This window comes from Mauremys reevesii, linkage group 8 (genome assembly GCF_016161935.1).
Source record: "Mauremys reevesii isolate NIE-2019 linkage group 8, ASM1616193v1, whole genome shotgun sequence".
NCBI lineage: Eukaryota > Metazoa > Chordata > Testudines > Geoemydidae > Mauremys > Mauremys reevesii.
Window position 1 is genome coordinate 28,064,590 of NC_052630.1, and position 18,809 is coordinate 28,083,398.

General features: G+C 44.2%; 1 protein-coding gene across 26 annotated transcripts in view; it reads left to right on the forward strand.

Annotated features, from left to right (window-relative positions):
• Positions 1-18,809, forward strand: part of TENM2 (teneurin transmembrane protein 2) — a 1,520,094-nt gene that overhangs the window by 1,432,162 nt on the left and 69,123 nt on the right. For all 26 annotated transcript variants that reach the window (XM_039484033.1, XM_039484034.1, XM_039484029.1 and 23 more), the window contains one exon: positions 4,276-4,422. In XM_039484033.1, the coding sequence (XP_039339967.1) occupies positions 4,276-4,422 (147 nt within the window). The remainder of the gene's footprint in view (positions 1-4,275; positions 4,423-18,809) is intronic.

The following is an 18,809-nucleotide window of genomic DNA, read 5'->3' on the forward strand; positions in this document are numbered from 1 at the left end:
TAAAAAGGCCGTTAGATTCCAGGGCTGTCAATCTGACACTTTAAACAGGTGCTATATCCTGAGTTTTGTAGCTTACTTTGTGACATTTTCCATTAAACGTTATAGAAAAGATAAGAAGGAATATTCTGCACACTAGGAATATCTCTACCTGTCTTCTCAATGATGACAGGCCCTTTCTCAGTACTATAGCTCTGCAGTCCCAATACAACGGTGAATTAGTTCTCAGGGCTAGATTCTGATATTCTTACTCTCATTGAGAGGAACTTTAATCCTTCAATAGCCTCACTAATTTCATTAGTACTGCTCAGGGAGTCATATGTTGTTCAGTGTGAGTGAGAGTGGCAGATTCTGTGCAAGCTTTTGGTGCCCAATCACTTAGTGCTGGGAGCAGTGCCTACTTCCACGAGTGCTCACACTGAAGAAAGTACTATTACCTGTAGTGAATATTTGCAAGATTGGGACCTTGCTTTGTATCAGAGTCTTAACATTACTTCATTTGGCAGGGCTTGATTTTCATTCTTCAAGGTGGCTTGACAAAAAGCTTCAAGCCCCGCTAGCCATGTACAAATACTGAGGATATGTCTGCACTGCATTCTGCATTGTGACCTGTGGACATGTCTGATCTTGCTTTGATCCAGCTAGCTCAAATAACAATAGCAGCACTGGCTGTTCAACCCCATCTAGGACCTTGACTATATGCTTGAGTGGCTAGGCGGTGCTGCCATGGCTTGCCGCTATTGTTATTTGGGCTGGCTAGATCAAAGCTAGCTGCGGTATCTCTACAAGTGCAGTCACACCACTGATCGCAGTATAGACATGCCCTGAGTAACAGACTGACGGTATTGGCTTCAAACATTATGCAGATGCACAGTTAGGAAGTTTTTAAAAACAGGTATTTTAGACCCACATAAAAGTTTGTTGCACAAATATAGTTTAGACCTTTTTTAAACCTTTTTTTAGAAAGCTGATTATTTACTCTGTAGCTCATAATGGAGATGTTTTGGTCTATTGTGTAAACAGGCTCTTAGAACCACTTTTTGCCTAACAGACCATAATGGCTCTCCTGTCATGTAAGTATTTATTTTGAGATAATTTTTAAGTGCCTTTTTGTACATTTTAGTAAAAATCCAGAGTAGCCACTACCTGCCTATTCACTTCAACTTAAGCCATTTTTCATAGCTAAATACATCCATCATTTTAACAGCTTTTTAAAGAAAAAAATCATTGCCAAAAATAATTAGATCTCATTGTGGCCTAATTATGTGCTAGCTTTTTTTTCTTTTTTCTTCTTTTAAATTGAAGCTGATTTTTACGTTACTGGAACACAAAGTCTCTCTCTTTGGAAGGCCACAAATTGAATGAACTCTACAGTGGTGGCAAAGTGTTTCCTAGCAACATCATGCCTGCACTAGTGCCGCTTCCTTCACTCTTCAAGCTAAAAGCAAAGTCATGTCCATTAATTCCCAGCTGCACCTAAAACTTTTCAGAGATTTTGCTGGCTTCCTACTGTTCATGTTTTCATCTTGCTCATATGTTGTGGAGCAAACCTGCTACTGTGATGTGTTTATCTCTCTCTCCGGTTCCCCCACAAAAAGCAAACCCTGAGTATATAATCACAATTAATGTTCATTTTACATTTAAAACAAATCATTTGTCTTACAGCATGATGCCTCCCTTGATGCATTATCATTTTAGTCATTCAAACATGACAAGCCAAAGATAAAATAAAATGTCTTCAAAATATTTCATATAGTGCAGTATGCTGGCATCATTTTTCTGCTAAGATCTGCAATGCAAAACCTTTCTTTCAAGCAAAGGGGGAATTGTGTAGTTTAAATACACAATAGCAGCATTAGAAGAAAACTCATAGGGCTTCTTAGTATCTGCGTGTCTACATAGAATGAGTTTAATGGTCTTAGCCCCATCCACAAAAGACAGGTAGCCACATCACAAAATGCATCATAGTTTACATCAGGGATCGGCAGCCTTTGGCACGTGACTCGCCAGGGTAAGCCCCCTGGCGGGCCGGCCCAGTTTGTTTACCTGCCGCGTTCACAGGTTCAGCCAATCTCAGCTCCCACTGGCCACAGTTTGCCGCTCCAGGCCAATGGGGGCTGCGGGAGGTGGCACAGGCCAAGGAATGTGTTGGCCGCCACTTACCCTGGCGAGTCGCGTGTCAAAGGTTGCCGATCCCTGGTTTACATTCTTATCGGCAGTCTCAGCAGAGATGCCAAGCACTGAATGGGCATGGAGACTGAACTCCCATTTAACTGCTAGAAGTGATCAGGGTTCAAGCACAGTGGCGGGACAGAGTGTAGAAACTTTGACTGCTACCACCTGTAATGGATCTGGTCTGTGGATAAACACAGGACTTTAGTGTGAGAGCTCTCAAGCGAGGACCTTTCACAAGCTCTCTGTTCAAATAAAAGAAACATACAAAAACATGCAGATCTAAAGATGAATGATGCCAAGTACATCCCTCACTGTTTTCTAATATAAGGAACAGCCATGCTTTGCTAGGATAGTTAGTCAATTTTACTGTGCCCTTGGACATGGGAGTGGAATAATCCATTTATTAACCGTCACAGCTCTAGGTCAGTGTGGCAAACACAGAGAGACCTAACATATGCTGCTCCACACATATTCTCCCAGGAAGATCCAACAGTACTGCTGCAGGCCAGATGTCAAGGCTGGCCCCAGATTGAGAATACGGTTTGCCACAAGAAACAATCTACTAGCCCACTGCTATCCAGGATAAGGAAACCTTCCCTGATGCATCCTGTGGATGAGTTTGAAAGGTTCATCTGAGATCAGTGTCTTCTGGGGTTATTTGGACTATAGTTATAGAGAATTAAAATTAACATAGAAGCATGATTTGCTCTGCCAGATCAAACCATTGGTTCTTCAAATCCTCCTTCCAGTAACGGCCAGTATGTGATCCTCCAGAGGAAGGTGAGAGATCCCCATGATGTACATAGCCTGGTCTGCAAAGCTTTATATAGGTGGAAACTTGCTGCCTGATTCCTGCAGCAATAAGATTAAATACCAGGAGCAATTACTCAGTGTTCTATAACGATTATGTAGACAGCATGATTAGGAGATTGGATTTCAAACCCTAGTGAGAGGTTTTGAAGCACAATGATCCTGTTTCCACTGTAGATCAGATCATTTTTTCTATCTCCATTTGTGGCAATTCTGTCCTCTTTCTCCTATTTATGCCACCCACCCCCAGTCTGTATGTAACGTGTGAGAGAGGTTTGTTGCCTGACTCTTCAACTCAAATGAGGAGTTACTGGAATGGCTCAGATGTGGAGTAAATAGTGTAGTGAAGAACTATTGCCACCATGTTTGTATCAGGCCTTGAAGGCTTCCCCCCTTCTTCCTTCCTCTCCCTTCCCACGCTTTCATTCCCATCAGTGGGAATTCTGTCTATTTTCAATAGGTATTCAGGCCAGCTACAGTTCCACCTACTGTGACAGTTTCACCTATGGGAAGTAGATTGACAAGTTAAGGTATCCCATTATCCATGAACATTTGGTTGATACATACAGGCAGCCTACCAGGTAGAATATTTCAATCCCAATTCAGCTCTACTAACAATAAATAAGAGCACAGCTGAAGGCAGTCACACTATACATCATTTGTGGGATATCCCTGCTAAGGTGTCTCTCAGGAAAATATAACATGCTAAATCCTGACATGAATAGGCTTTGTAATAAGTAGCTAAGTCTTTTAAAGGTAGGCATTTAAACCTGACTTCTAAAGAGAGGTTTTTTTAAACAGTTTTGCTGGAGGTTCTTTATATTCCAACTTTATGTTAGGAGAATCTCTGGAGCATTCTATAATACATATAAGAGACACAGGGCATGTTGTCATCTTTGTTTTAAAAAATTCTCCTATGTTGATATATATGGATGGAGGAGTTATTTTATATAAAAATGGGCATAAAATGAGGATTTGATCCTGTGTCAGCAGACTGTCAATTCTGTCCATAACAATTAAAAATTAACCCAAGATCTTAATGTTTTGGGGGATCCAGTTACATATCACTTGAATGTGACACTTGAATGCATACTTTTTATGAAGGTGTGGGCTAAATATGAATTTCTTCCCTACCTTTCCCCTCCCCACTCAGCACCAGTGAGGGTATTTATTTAGCCCACTAGCTGAAGCTGCTTTTTGTATGCACAGTGGTATTGTTTCACCTGCCTAGAGTGTAGAATCTTAATGTGAATTAGTATTTCTAGTACTTATCTTCTTCATTTCTTTAACCAGATGGCTGCCCTGATTTGTGCAATGGCAATGGGAGATGCACGCTCGGTCAGAACAGCTGGCAGTGTGTCTGCCAGACCGGCTGGAGAGGGCCTGGATGCAATGTTGCCATGGAAACCTCCTGTGCTGATAACAAGGATAATGAGGGAGGTGAGCAAAAGTCTTCCCATTCCCAGTCCCTAAAGAACAGAGGGTTATATGCACTTTCGTCATGAGTCACTTTACTACAGAAAGGCCCTCTCATACTATTGTCAATATTGTTGTTACATTTCCTTTGAAACAAATGAGATGGAGAAAGCTGTGTCCTTGTGGAAAGATGGTGTGACCTGAAAGGCCTCCTTTTGAAGACAGAGGACCAGATTCCGCCTTGGTATAAACCCCATCGCAGACAGTGGAGTTTACATCAGTGATGAATATGGCCTAGAATCTTAGAAGTCAATCCTGCCCTCAGATATGCAAGCTCATGCCACCTGGTGAATTGTAAGATCACTTACTGTGCATATGTGCAGAAGTGTAATAGCTGATTTATCAGGATATTTAGCAACATTTATTCACCTTTGTACCAGAACCCAAGGTCATGTCCTCATATGCAAAAACCACATAAGTCCTCATAGCTCACTGTGTCATATTTCACTGCCCACATGAAGAGCTGTAAAGGACTGGATCAGCTGTGCTGAACAAACCTATCTGTATTTACATCCTGAGGTCTTTATTCAGTTTTCACTCTGTCCTTACCCAGGCAAACTGACATTAAGTAAATTATGATTATGGACTTCAGGATTTGGTCCAACATGGTTTTCAAGGAGGGCTGCAGTACATCTTGTTTTCTGGAAACTTTCATTGTAGAAACTTCCATTGTAAATCTTATAGAATTTAGAGCAGAGAAGTTCCTAAAAGCTGTACAATGTGGATGTCTAGTCTCCTAACAAATACATTGAGTCATCCATAAGAAAGGGGAGAAAAGACCTCTAACATCTGTAAAATGCTGAGATTTGTGGTGCAGCAGGTAGGCTAAATAAACAAGGATCCTCAGAAACTGTCTTGTTTTTCCTGAAGTAACTTTTTCATCTTGTTCCCTACACTTCTTTTGTTTGCCAGCCATAGAAGCTTTTCAGCTCTCTCCTTTTCTTCTGATATTCATCAGAACCAAATATTTCATGTAGCTTCTTTTCTTCAGTCTACTACTTTTGGTTGGACCTCATTTATTTTAAAGAGCACATCTGTTGTGTACTGATGAAGTATTTCTTCTGGAGCAGTAGCTGCCGAGAATGTTTTGGTTGTGGTATTTCCCAAAACTTCAGGGAGACTCTTTATTCTTTGGATGATTGCTTCAGCAATGAAATTGCCTTTAAGATGAGTGTCCTATTCTTATATAATTTTAAGGCTTACAGAAATTGTTTTAAACCCCCAAATCCAAAAAGGGGGGGAGGTTAGTTCAGTAATGTTAACCAAACACTGAACAGCATTTATAATCCCTTAGGTCCAGATCTTCTGAAGAGCTCAGGGTCAGATTTCCACGTGCTCAGTGCTGGGGAAAGATTTTCAAAATCACTTAACCCACAAGGTTAATAAATTCTAGCAAGTAGTGCCAAATTCTGCACTCACATACCCAGATATGAACACCCTCAAATGTTGTTGTCAAAATTGGGATCTGAATCTCAACTTGGCAGCTTTTACCTTACTCTGTAAGAACCAAATAAACCTTATGGATCTGAACACTGCAAAACTTCACAGTTCAGGGCTATCTCTAGTAAATAGCTCTAGCCATATGACCATACAGATAAAAATACCCACCTTATGTAATATTACTGTGTGACTTAACATAATAAATTTAAAAATGAACTAGTTTTTATGCCAACATTGATAACTATCAATGCAAAATTAGAAATTCTCCCCAAAACCAAAAGTGATTTTTGAAAGCAATTATAATAATAATGGAATAAGAGATTTTAAAAAATTAGTAGGGAGAATGATTTCACTCTCTTTGTTTATTTACTTGTTTAACCTAGGGTATATTACACATGTAAAACAGACATGCAGGTTGGGGGGGAAATCCTTTGGCTCTTGTGAGACCATTCAACTGATCACCCCAATTTAAGAATTACAAACCTCAAAGACTTTGCTCACAGAGAGCATTAAAGTCAAAGAATATATAAAATGCATATGTGAAATGACAGAAATATAATATTAATCATCACTTGCAAGAAGTGTGATTGTTAGTTCATCTTATTAATAGCCAAAGGGGAAAGGGTGCAGACTGCCTTTACATGTGGGAAATGTGAGGTTTATGAGACTTGCAGACCATCTGGCCTCTGAACACTCCCATGCACACTCAATCTATACACATATTTTCTAGCATTGTATTCTCTTCATCTGTTCCATGTGTCACCAGTTGTAATTGATTATAAATGCTCTATGTCATCTACTATAAGCTGATGGAAATGTGCAAAGTGTTGTTTAGAGAGGAAGGATCTGCTTTTGTGTTCTCAAACACGATCTAGCCTGTATAGAAAAATCCTATAAAATAGATTTTTTACCATCTTATAGAATGTAATAAATATTTCCCTTCTATAGAATTGTTAAATTTATAAGGATATAAGTCTATTACATTCTGTTTGTGTGTAGAGTAATCTCTATAGAACCATATTACATTTCTGTAGAAGTCTATTATTATTTTTATCATCATTTATATGTTGCAGTAATGTTGTAAAAGTTCCAGCCAAGATCCAGGCACTATTGCACTAGGCACTGAGACAGCAAGAGTCAATCCCTGTCACAAAGAGATTATAGTCCATATAGGCAAGAAAGATAGAGGGTGGGAAAAAAGAAATAGTATCCCCATTTTACAGATGAGGAACAGAGGGCTAGAAAGATTGAGATTATAATTATCAGAAGGACTCAGCGCCCACAACTGGGGCCAGAATTTTTGAAAGAATTTAGCTAGATTTTCAAAATTGCTCAGCACCCTGGGTGCTGGCTACTGTGCAGTTTTAAAATTCTGGCTGTTTCATTTAGTGCCTAAATGGGAACTGGATTCTTTGGAAAATCTGGTCCTGATTGCAAGTACTGAGCACTTTGGAAAGACTGCCTAGAGAGCCAGCCCTGCCCTGGAGCAGGGAAGGAACTACATTTCCCAGCATTCCCTTGGCCTCTATCAACAGGAAAGGGAGAGGGAAAGAGTGGGGAAGCTGAGACCCGATGCGCTGCAGCTTGCTGTGAATGGGGAGCTGGCTGCTAGAAGGGAGTGGCAGTGTGAATGGGGAACAAGTATGCCCAAGGAGTAGAAAGCTTTGGTCCAGACATCATCCTCAGAAGACTTCCCCAGACTGGATTAGGGATGCTGGTGTGACCCTGCCTGGCAGCCCCCAAAGAAGGAACTGGGTGGAATGAATAGACAGGGCACCTCTCTATCTGAAGCCTAGCAAGGGAGGTATGTGGACCCCACCAGGAGAAGTTAAAATGAAAAGTAAGGGAGGAGAGGCTCTACTAGAGGACCTGGGCAGCTTTAGGTACAGTACCAGGCACGCAGGAGGATTTCCACTTCTGAGCCATGGAAGCAGAAATTGACTTTTCCTTTCCAGATTTAGCCAATATTCAGAAAGGGAATCTAGCACCTGCCTTCCAGATTTGAACACCCTCAAAATTTAGGAGTGCTCAAGCTCAATTTGGGCAGCTGTTTCTTCATTTCTTCCAAATCAAATATACTGATCCACTGCACTTTGCTGTAGAAAAAGTAGGATAAAATTGAGCAACAAATGCTGGGGTCTTCCCAGTGCTAACTAGGACTGGAATTGCTATTTTCAACAGCCATTGTTTAAAAAGAAGAAAGTGATATTGCATTGGCAAATTCCCCACAGAAATGAAGAGTGGAAGAAAAGAATAACAAAGGCACCTCAACTTTTCCTCATTTATGTAGGACAGTCTTATAATATGGATCAGATATCCTCCAATCACACAAGCTGAAAATTGTTCCACTTGACTGCAGTTCTGTAACCATGCGGGAACCAGTCCTGTCTGTGTTCTGTGCACACCCAAAATTCCTACTGAATTCAGAAGTGCATTGCTTTTGTAACCATACTACCTGATATTTTCAGGTCTGGTAAAATAAGCAGGTTTACATTTAGTAATTGGGTAGAAGGCCTCTCAGAAAAAGTTAGGTGCTGTAGGAGGTGTTGCTTATTCACGAGGTAATGTGAGACCTTCCTATTACAATAGTAAACCAGTGCAGTATAGAATGCACTTTGCTTGTAGAGTCTAGAATGGAGTCCTTTGATTTTAGACGCAGCCCATTAAAGACAATTAAAAGACTCCCACTTACTTCAACAGGCTTTGGACAGAACTGGTTATACACAGGGTAACTCCACTGTCTTCACAGAATCCTGGTCCCACAGTGGAGGGGGGCCATGTCAGCTTCTTGCAGAGCTGCTGCTCAGGAATGGGAACCTCCTGACACGCCAACCTCCAAAATCATTCAGGCTGCACTTTCTGCACGACTATGTGCTAGCTGAGGGGTGGGTGGGACTTGGTGGCCTCTGCTGCAGGTGATGGGCATCTCAGGTACTTAAAGCCATGGCCTAGAGGAGGGACACTCCTAACTCCAGAGTCTGCAGCTGCCTAGGGCCAGCGCTGAGGATTTAGAAACCCTAGTGCCGCCATTGCAAGGTTCAAGCATGCTCAGCCTTGGAATTGCCAGACTAGTAGCTGCAGCTATCTAAGGCTGGCCTCTGGCAATTGGCTGTAGCCAGAGAAGCTGCAGGTGGCTCTCTGACTACTGGGGTCCATTAAGCTAGAAGCGGATAAAGAAACTGGAGTTAACCTCAAGGAACAGAGGTCACCTGTAGGAAAGGAATGTCAAGGGGAGCAGGGGAAAGAAGAAGCAGATCAGGCTTGCAGGGGGAGATTAGCCCCAGCTGGCTAGGGAGCACGTCCAAGGTAGAAGGGAAACAAGCATGGGAAGAGGTGGTGGTGGTGGTGACCAAATAGTAGATTCTCATGTAGATGGGAGCAGAGGGAGAAAGGCTGGTGACTTCAGGTTCCCAGGGGCTAAGTCCTCACTTTGGGGAAATGGTGTTTGCAAGTGGCTTGCTCAAATGGCAGGATGGGTGCTGAGGGAGGGATTTGTCAGAATTGATCCAGTATCTGCTGGCTGTGAAACTTTATTGAGCTGAGACCAGAACCACATACAGTGATTGGTGACATAGGGTGGTACTGGAGACATGGCTATAGAAGGTCTGAATGAGGAAGGAAATAAATCTATGGGGAGTTTCTCCTGATCACTGTGAAATTATTGCTCGCTGTGGACACTGGTAAACCCATGTGGATATACCGCTTAATGAGAAAAACTGGGGGCTGAGGGAACTGTGTATGGCAATGCATATAGTCATGCAGAGGTGTGTGATCAAAATGAAAAATGTCTCCGAGATTCAGTACCAGGTATACTATGGCACCAAAGGCACTGCCACACAAGGCCCACACTCGGAGCCCACAGCAACTACATGGGGGCCCACAAATATGTTTGGCACCAGGGCCCACAAAAGATTAAACAAGCCCTGTTCTTGCCTATTAAATGTTTCTCATGCAAGCTTGGTGCTTTTAATATAACACATTTTGTGTAATCTACAGGATTATTTAGTAATTTTTCCATGGGTTTTTCTTCTATGTCCAATGCCTGATGATTTCTCTCAGTATGTGTGTTCCTTTTATTTTGTTTTCTTATGTCTAACTTCTAGAATTAGGTATACCCAGCTGCTCATGAGAAAGATATTAAACTGTAATGCACCAGGCTCTCTGTAGAATGGCTATTAGATAGATCCACATCCTTACCTAGACTGGATTTTCTTGTCACATCTAAAGTTGTTGGGCCAAATCTACATGTCACTAATGTCAGTAGGAGTTTTGCCAATGGCTCCACTGGGACCAGAATTTTTCCCTTTGTTTTATAATCTATTTAAGTCATAACATGAGCTCTAATTTTTTTCCAAGAAGGAGAAAAATCAAACTACAAAAGATTATACCTGATATTTCCCTAAACTTTTTGAGACTAAATTCAGTTGTCCATGAAGCATGTTATTCCCAGAAGTTACACATTGGTCCTTGTCTCATTGGGAATTGTGCATGATTGTTGCTGGTTTACTGCTATACCCTGCAATCAGTATGGGAATTCTGTGGCCCTTAATCACACGAGTGCAGCAGGGATCCAGGGAGGGTCTAAGTCTCTCAGCAGTATTTCTTTTCAAGGACTCTAAGTGCTTTTCTACAGACTCCAAGTGTAGCCTTGGGAAATATTTCTATTTTTATCCTGACTAGTCATGGATCAAGTTCAGACATGTGCTTAATCAGGTGTTTACTCTGATCATGTTCGGATCTGCAGTGATGCTCAGATAGCTTTGTCAAAAAAGTTTCAAAGGCAGGGTTTGGTTTTGTTTTTTTAAAGGAAGAAGCCTCTTAACAGATAGGATTTTCCTGGGACCAACTCCCTTTTTTTAAATCTTTTTAAATTGTGGTGCTTTTGGGTATCTTTAAAAAAAGATGTTTGAAGTCCATTAAAACACTCATTCTGGCCACTTTTAAATTTAATCCTCTTCTTAATCAAGCCCCGAGTAGTTTAAATAGTTATTAAGCATCTTTTGTAGGGGAATTATAGTTATTCAAGATTATATGTAGGAAGTTTAGGTATTAGAAACAAAATTTCAGGGATGGCAGAAGGATGCATTTATTTTTAAATTAATTTTTCTTTTGGACTTCCTCTGTTCTGTGAGCAGTTGGACTGTATGTGAGCCCATTCAGTGGTGTCTTTCCTCTTCAATTTTTTTAAACTTCTGATAATTAGGCTCCTTCTAAATTCTGAAGTGGTTATAGTGTATCAATACAGTCTACATGAACTGTGTATGTCTTGCCAAAGAGCACCCAGAACAGGGATCAGCAACCTTTGGCCCATGGCCCACTAAGGTAAGCCCTCTGGCGGGCCGGGCCAGTTTGTTTACCTGCTGCGTCCGCAGGTTCGGCCGATCGCGGCTCCCACTGACTCCTGGGCAATGGGGGCTGCAGGAAGCGGAGTGGGCCAGTGGGAGCCACAATCGGCCAAACCTGCGGACGCGGCCGGTAAACAAACCGGCCTGGCCCACCAGGGGGCTCGCCAATCCCTGACCTAGAAGCAAAGTTGTCAGTGTAGTGGAAGACAAAACTCGCCCTCTTTTTCTCCAAAGCAACTAGTTTCAAATATGAGACAAGCTAAGGTAGCCTTGTCAAAATGCAGGCAGGTGAAGTGTTGTTAACTTCTTTGATGTGCATTACCCTTGCCACAAAATGCTACATCCTCCTCTCATTTTCTAGATCAAGACTTTCCACAATAAGGCATTCTCTGAAATAAGGCAGTAAAACCATTAGTAGAAAACAGTGCCCATTTTCATCCTAGAATCTGGCATTTCAAATATTGAGACAAAAATATTTTCTGTATATGTTTCTACATTTATTCATGCTGGGTGAAATTCACCTTTGTTTTAGGGGGTGCAGAGGCCATGAGTGAAGTGGAAAATTTGTCCATCATTCTGCCAAAATTAATTTTTGGGTTTTGGTACCAGTTTTCTGCAGGAATTATTCCAAGCCCACAAAACAGTCACTGAGTGCTTTCCTGGAACTTGCATAGAAGTTCTATGCTTCAATGCATAGAAGCAGCATTGAGCATTGTTTAGTGGTTATATCGGGGGACTGGGAGTCAGGACTTCTGGTTTCTGTTCCCAGCCTTGCTGCTGACTTGCTTTGGATATGTCAACACAATGTTTTGGAGCAAGCTCAAGCCCAGACTGACAGACTTGGGGAAGCAGAGCTCATTCTAGTGCTCTAAAAATAGCTGTGTAGACAGTACTTTGAAGTTGTAGTTCAGGCTGGAGTTCAGGCCCCACCCTGCTCCATAGACTTCAGAGCCCAAGCTCCAGTCCGAGCTGCAACTTCAAAGTGCTGTCTGCACACCTGTTTTTAGAGCACTAGCGCAAGCCCTGCAATCCCAACTCTGTCGACCCAGACTGGGAGGCTTCCTCCCAGGGACTCTAAAACACTGTGCTGCAACAGCTAGCAGAGCATTCTTGTCTGTCTTCCTTTGCCTTGTGGTACTTCAAAAATTTGAATGGTCTCTGGAGAGTTTGGGATTTTACTCCTTGTAAACTCCAGGCATTATATGAACTCCTGAGGATTTAGACACCCAAGTTTGATAGTGCTGGCCTTAGCTTAGTTTCCCTGTTTGTAAGAGGAGGATAATAATGTGTATGTACCACACAAGAAGACAGTGAGGATTATTTTGCTAATGTTTGTAAAGTGCTTGTAAAATTCAAAACCTTGTGTAAGTACCAAATACAGTAACAGCTCTTTAGCCTCCATGTTGTTTCAGGGCTTTGCACAAGTTGGCTGCAGCGCTGAGGCTAACTGCCAGCGCTGCAACACTCACACCACACTACAAGAGTGCAGCTGGCTGCGCTGCTGCTCGCTGGCTCAGCGCTGCTGGGCACCAGAGTGCAGCGCTGGTTGCACCCACCGCTCCCTACCTGCCAGCTCTCCTCCACCAGGCCACCTGCAGTCCCAGGGCAGGCAGCTCAGCCCACAGAATTCCTGTTCAGCCTCTCTCACCTGTTCAGCCTCCTGCTCAGCGCTTCTCTAACTGCCCAGCAACCTTTAAAAATGCCCCTCTGAAAATCAGTTTGCCTCATCAGTTAATTGCAGTTAGTCAGTTGCACATTTTAGGTAAATCAGTGCAAACAAGCAAACAGCATGCAGCTGCATGGCAGGTGTGGCAGCATCAGGCACATCTGCAGCCAGGTGTGGGTTTGGGGTTTGTGCAACAGCAGCACAGCAGCAGCACTCTGTGAGCAGATATCGAGCAGGAGAGCAGATAGCAGGTGGGTGAGGGAGCAAGGGGAATGCAGGGGAAGGCGGGTGAGGCGCAGGGTGCAGATAGGTGCCAGAGGGAGAGGGGCTGAGTGCCAGGGAGCAGGGCCGAGACGGGACGGATCCGCCACTGAGCCGGGATGACTAGCAACATTGGACGGGGGATGGGGACAACACCCAAGGAGTGATGGCCACGACAGGAGGAGGCAGGGGGGGGGAGGAGGGGAGGAGGAGAGGGGAGGAGGGGAGGGATGGATGGGGGGAGAGGAATGGGCTGGGAGGGGGGGAGGAGCCTGGAGGCAGGAGAGGAGGAGGCAGGGAGCCAGGAGAAGCTCCTGAGCCAGAGCAGCAAGCAAGCAGCAGCAGCAGCAGTGCACAGAGAAGAAGCAGGAGAGGTTTCTGGGTGCAGCAGTGCTTATTGCTTGGGAAAGAATGGGGGGGGAAGGGGATGGGGTGTGATCATTGCTGCAGATGTATGGTGAGATGTGTTCTCTATCACGGGTCTATGGTTCATTCAGCAATCATGGCAGATCTCGTCGGGAGGCGTGCCCAATATGCCTGCGCAGTTTCGCCAGCAGGCCCCCGTGTCCCTTGTGCCAGTGACGGTGCGAGCCAGCGCCACTGCCGGCAGGCTGACACGCAGGCACGCCCATAGGGTGGCCAGCGAATCCATTCAGGGTCCCGGCCACTCCGGACCAACCCCAGTGACCCCCCTAGGAACTCTCCTCTGAGAAGGGTCCTCCTTCTGAGCAGCACAGAATCTTGTGAAAAGAGAGAGGGAGAGATGAAAGAGAGGGGAGCATCTGCATCCACCCCCCCCTCAGCTCACTCCTCTGACTCAACCAGCCTCCTCACCCCTCCATTACCCAACCTCCTCAGCCTCCCTCTCCTCAAGCCTCCCTCCTCCCCTTTTCTCTTCACTTTTGTTGTTCTCTCACTCACCAGAGAGAGTGTAAAACTCCTCAGTCTCAGTGTAACAATTCATGTCTGAGATTCTGAGATGTGTGTTAAATGTGGTCTGTGTGTTGTGTGTTGTGACTTGTCATGACTGGACTGTTGTGACTGTGAAATGTTTCAAAGAAATACAAAAAGAAAAGAAAAAAAAAAAAAAAGAAAAAAGAAAACAGAAAGAAAAAGAAACTGTGAGAGAAGAAAGAAGAGAGAAAGAGAGAGGAAGGAAAAAAGAAGAAAGAAAAAGAGAAGAGAGAAGAGCTGTGGCCAAGAGGAAAAAGAGAGCTGCTGAAAAGAAGAGGAAAGCCTGAGAAAAGCAGAGAGAGCAGAGCACCACAGCATACAAGCGCCACCTGTGCCCCTCCCCCCCCACCCCCCCCCCCCCACCCCCCTGTGTGCCCCACCCCAACCCCCTTTCCCCCCACCCACCCACTGCCCCCCCACCCAACCCCCCCCCACCCACCACCAGCCCACCCCTGATACCTACCACCACCCCCCCCCACCACCACCACTACCCTCCCTACCACCCACCAGCATGCCCCATCACAGCCATTCATATGCAGCCCCAATGCCAGACCAGACATGGCATATGCAAACATGCAAACTTACAGTCCACCCCCTTTGTGTTCACCTGTGTTGTGTGTGTGTTGTGTGTGTGTCTGTGTGTGTCTGTTTTTCTTTTCTTTAAAACAATCTCTTTTCTTGCAAACTTTATTATAGCAGATAGTGAAAGACACTTAGCACAGGTAAAGAAGCAAAAGAAAATTAATTATTATATTAGAAAAGATAAATTATATAACATATAAAGCATGCAGATTCACTGCACTGCAGCAAGGCAGCCTCAAATGCTGGCTTTCAAAGGCAGCAAATTCCCTCCCTCCATCCCTGCCCCCCCTCTCCCCCCCTCCTTCCCTCTCTCTCCCTTCAGCTCCTGCTCTGCTCTTCAGCCTCAGCCTCTGCCTGCCTGACTCCATCCTCTCCCTTCCAATTCTTCATTATTCCTTCACAAATATTATAGAAACTACGGGATGCTAATTCCTTACAAGTCTAGCTTCCCATACAAACTGCTCAGCGCCCCTTTCCCCCAAGTCCAGCTACTTCCATTAAAGCATTCTCCACTGCCCAGCTCACGCCTGCCACATTCCCCAGCTCAGCCTCCAGTTGCCTCCCCCTCCTTGCTCCAGTCCTAAGTGTATAAGGGTATGTTTCCAAGTCCAACAGTGGGCAAGGATCACCAAGGATCACAGGATCTTCCTGCATGGGAAAATCCCCCCCTCCTGCATCCCTGAAAGGCAAAAACCTGCCTCCCTGATCTTCCTGCTTCTGTTCCTGATGCATCATGCTGATGTCCAGCAGAAAGCCATGCTGCCAGAATGTGCCGCGAGAGCCAAGCCTCCAGACCGCCGCGAATAAATACCATCAATGCCCAGGTGGATACGAATATCTGATGCATGAGGAATAGCCAATGCCAGACAGGGAAGGCCATCGTCCCCCACCCAGCCAGATCCCAACCCATTTGTCCCCATCCATCGGTGTCTCTGCACAGGATGCGATTAATTCTTTCTTGCATTCTTGCAAAATGCCTCTTTCACGCACTGCTCAAAACGATTCCAACTTTTTCCCGACCACCACCAAACTGGCTCCCGGTAGCTGTCTATTTTGCAGCATGCCAGATTGCCACCCTTTTCCCCTTCAGCACCCCTCTGGCAGCTTTCAATCTTGTCGCTGCGCGCGCAGAGGGGCGCGAGCTCAGCACACAGTCACATGAAAGTGGCTTCCAGCAAGAAAGTTTTTCTGCCACACTCCCGTCATCCAGACTTTCCATGGCGATGTGATCCCACACAGTGTTGTGCTTCCGCGAGCCAAGCGGTTTCCGAGCCAAGTGAGCATTGCCATGCATTTGAGCAGCACGCCTAGTGTCCACAGCACCAGAACGACATAATCCATATTATCATCATCTCACACTCACTCGCTGGCTTGAGAGGAACACTTCTCGACTGCCAAGTGTGTTGTGCTGGTGAACTCAGATCTCATCAGCTCTCAGCAGATCGCTCCATTTGCCATTTGCCACAGAAATCGAGATTCACAGAAGACAACAGAAAGACACAATGGCGCCACGCGCTGCGATGAATGGGAATGGATGCTGGGGATGCACTGGGGGCTGGCGCAAACAGACAGCGGAATGAGCTTCCACTTCCTTCCCTTCCACCACACTCAGCGCCAAGCAAAAACAAACGAGGTGGTGTTGTGTGTTCTGTGCCACAATGCACCATGCACCTCTCAGAAGAAGAAGTGCTGTGGTGTGCCTGCACACTGCAGCTGCAGTAGCTGTGTGTGTCACACACCAGCGCGCTGGCCCTTACACAGCTGCATGAGCAGCGCTGTAACTCCCAGCGCTGCAACTTGTAAGTGTAGCCAAGCCCTCAGTCACTTCTGTGCTGGTTTGTTGTTTCTGGGTTTGTTGAGTTTTTTTTTATGATGATTATTATTTGGTGCCCATAAAATGCTGAACAAATAAATAGCAAATGTTGTATGAAGAGTGCTCTCAAATGTTAAATATCCACTAATGCCTGGGTGAGAAAATGGATATGTTTTCATTGTGCTCTGCTCTCTGTAGTCTGCAAGTGCCCCAATGCAGTTGGCAGGGATCAGTGGAGCAATGAGGGTCAAGTTAGCTTTGAGGCCTACCATGACCACTGACTGTCCACTAAACTCTAAAAACTTTGGTATCACACAGCCTTGTAAGTGAGAACTCTCTCCTGGTCTGAGCCAAAATCAGCTCTTATTTTTTCCAGAGGTTCTCTCCTTCCCAGGGCTGCTCTCCCCTTCCCCTAAACTGCTCTTACCTGGATCTGCATTCTTGCCTTTAGTCTTCTTTTTTGTTATATTGCTTGCAGACGTCTAATGCTGCTTTGTATGTCTAAGCCCACCAGAGCTTTTCTTCTGTGATGCCAAATTGTGGCTACCCTGAGTGGATGAGCAAGATGTGTGAGAATAGAGGTAGCGCCTTTCCTCCTCTGCACCCATGCAGGAAGCGGCCACAATGCTTGTATTCCCTGCACTCTGTGCTGGGTGGAAGGGTATCTAGCACTGCTAGCTATACGCCATTTCTAGCAAGGGGGAACACCTCTCACCAGGGGAGAGGAATGCTAAGGAGAGCATAGTAAACATGGTCCACAGCTGTAGAAAGTGCTGCTTTACAGTGGGCTCCCATTTCCACCACCATCCCCAGCCTCCTAGGGGCATTATGCCAGCATAACAGTTCCCTCAGCCACAACTTACATGCTATGTTCTAGGCTATGCCCCCAAGTATTTGACTGTCTCTTGGAACCATAATTTAACCCTTTACTTTCCATATCCTTTTATATTTATTTTACTTCTTTTTATAGCTCTTACTGCCAAGGTACTTAAGCGCTGCCTTTGCAGAGAGAAAAAACAAAATGGACAAAATAAAATCAATGAATCAAATGAAAAGCAAAATATTATAGGAGTGAGCAGAGGGGTTTACATAAAGCCTCAGAGCTGGCTAGATTCTGCCTCTGACCGGCTGGCCAGGAAGTGAGTTCCAAATGAGGGAATCGCCCCAACTTGTTACCTTCTGCTGTCTTCTTTACAAACTGAGCTTCTGAATCCATTAGACTTTTGTGCTAAATTTGCTTTGGATTGGAATAAGGGTGCAGAGAATATGAGTAATCAGGTAACCCCAAAACTGACTGTGCCCTACCACTGGTTATATTTCCTCACAGAACACACTTCATCCAAAAGCTTAATTCTCCAAAGGCACTGAAAAAAAACCCAACCCAAATCACAACAGATGGAGTATAAATGTTAAGTAGAATACAATGGAATTGAATCCACACTGTTTGCTGGACAAACCAGTTTTTTCTACTTCTTTTCTTTTATAAATCCCTTTCCAAGTTAGTTCTAGTTTAGTGACTCAGGGCGAACTTCTGCCCCTGGATACGTGCATACACCATTCCAGTGGGCTTTGCAGAGAGTTGCGCACTTCTCATATTTTGTCCTTCGATATGTTGCTGTACAGCAGTAACACTCACTATGAAACGCAGTCAGTGCTAATGCTGCTTGGCACAATAGACTAAAGATAGTGAACAAGAGAAAGTGAGTTATCTGTTCCAGTGTGAGGTTTTCTTCAGTTCAAGGATGAAATGAATTTCTGGAACAATACAATGTTCTGGGCAATGTATTTGACCTATTGAAAGGCTGTGTATTTGAGTTTGCTTAGAAAACGTCATTTCTGAAATTAAAGAAAGAAAGAAAGAAACTTGCCCTTCTGAAATAAGCATTTGGACAAGCTTTGCTTTTAGAGAACTATGAATCCTGTGATTTGATACTGCATCAGGCTCGTGACATTTAAGATAATACAAGTATTTCACAGCACAAAAGCAAATCATGTAATTTAGCTTGCCTCAACAAGCATTGCCTCAGCAGGGGTCTCTAATTCAGCACAGACAAAAGATTTTATGAGGTTCTCAATACAAATACCCACAATACTCTGGGAACAGAAAGACTCCCCAGAGTCAATACAATGGACATAGCGCACATAGTCATATTTAGACTATCTGATGTACTGAATACTTGAAATCTGTTATTGATAGTTTTGGGGGAGAAATATTGTGCAAACTTTTAATAAACTTCAGTGTGGCATCTCTGTCAAAGCTGGCTTTTAAAAAAGTTTAGCAAGAGCCAGT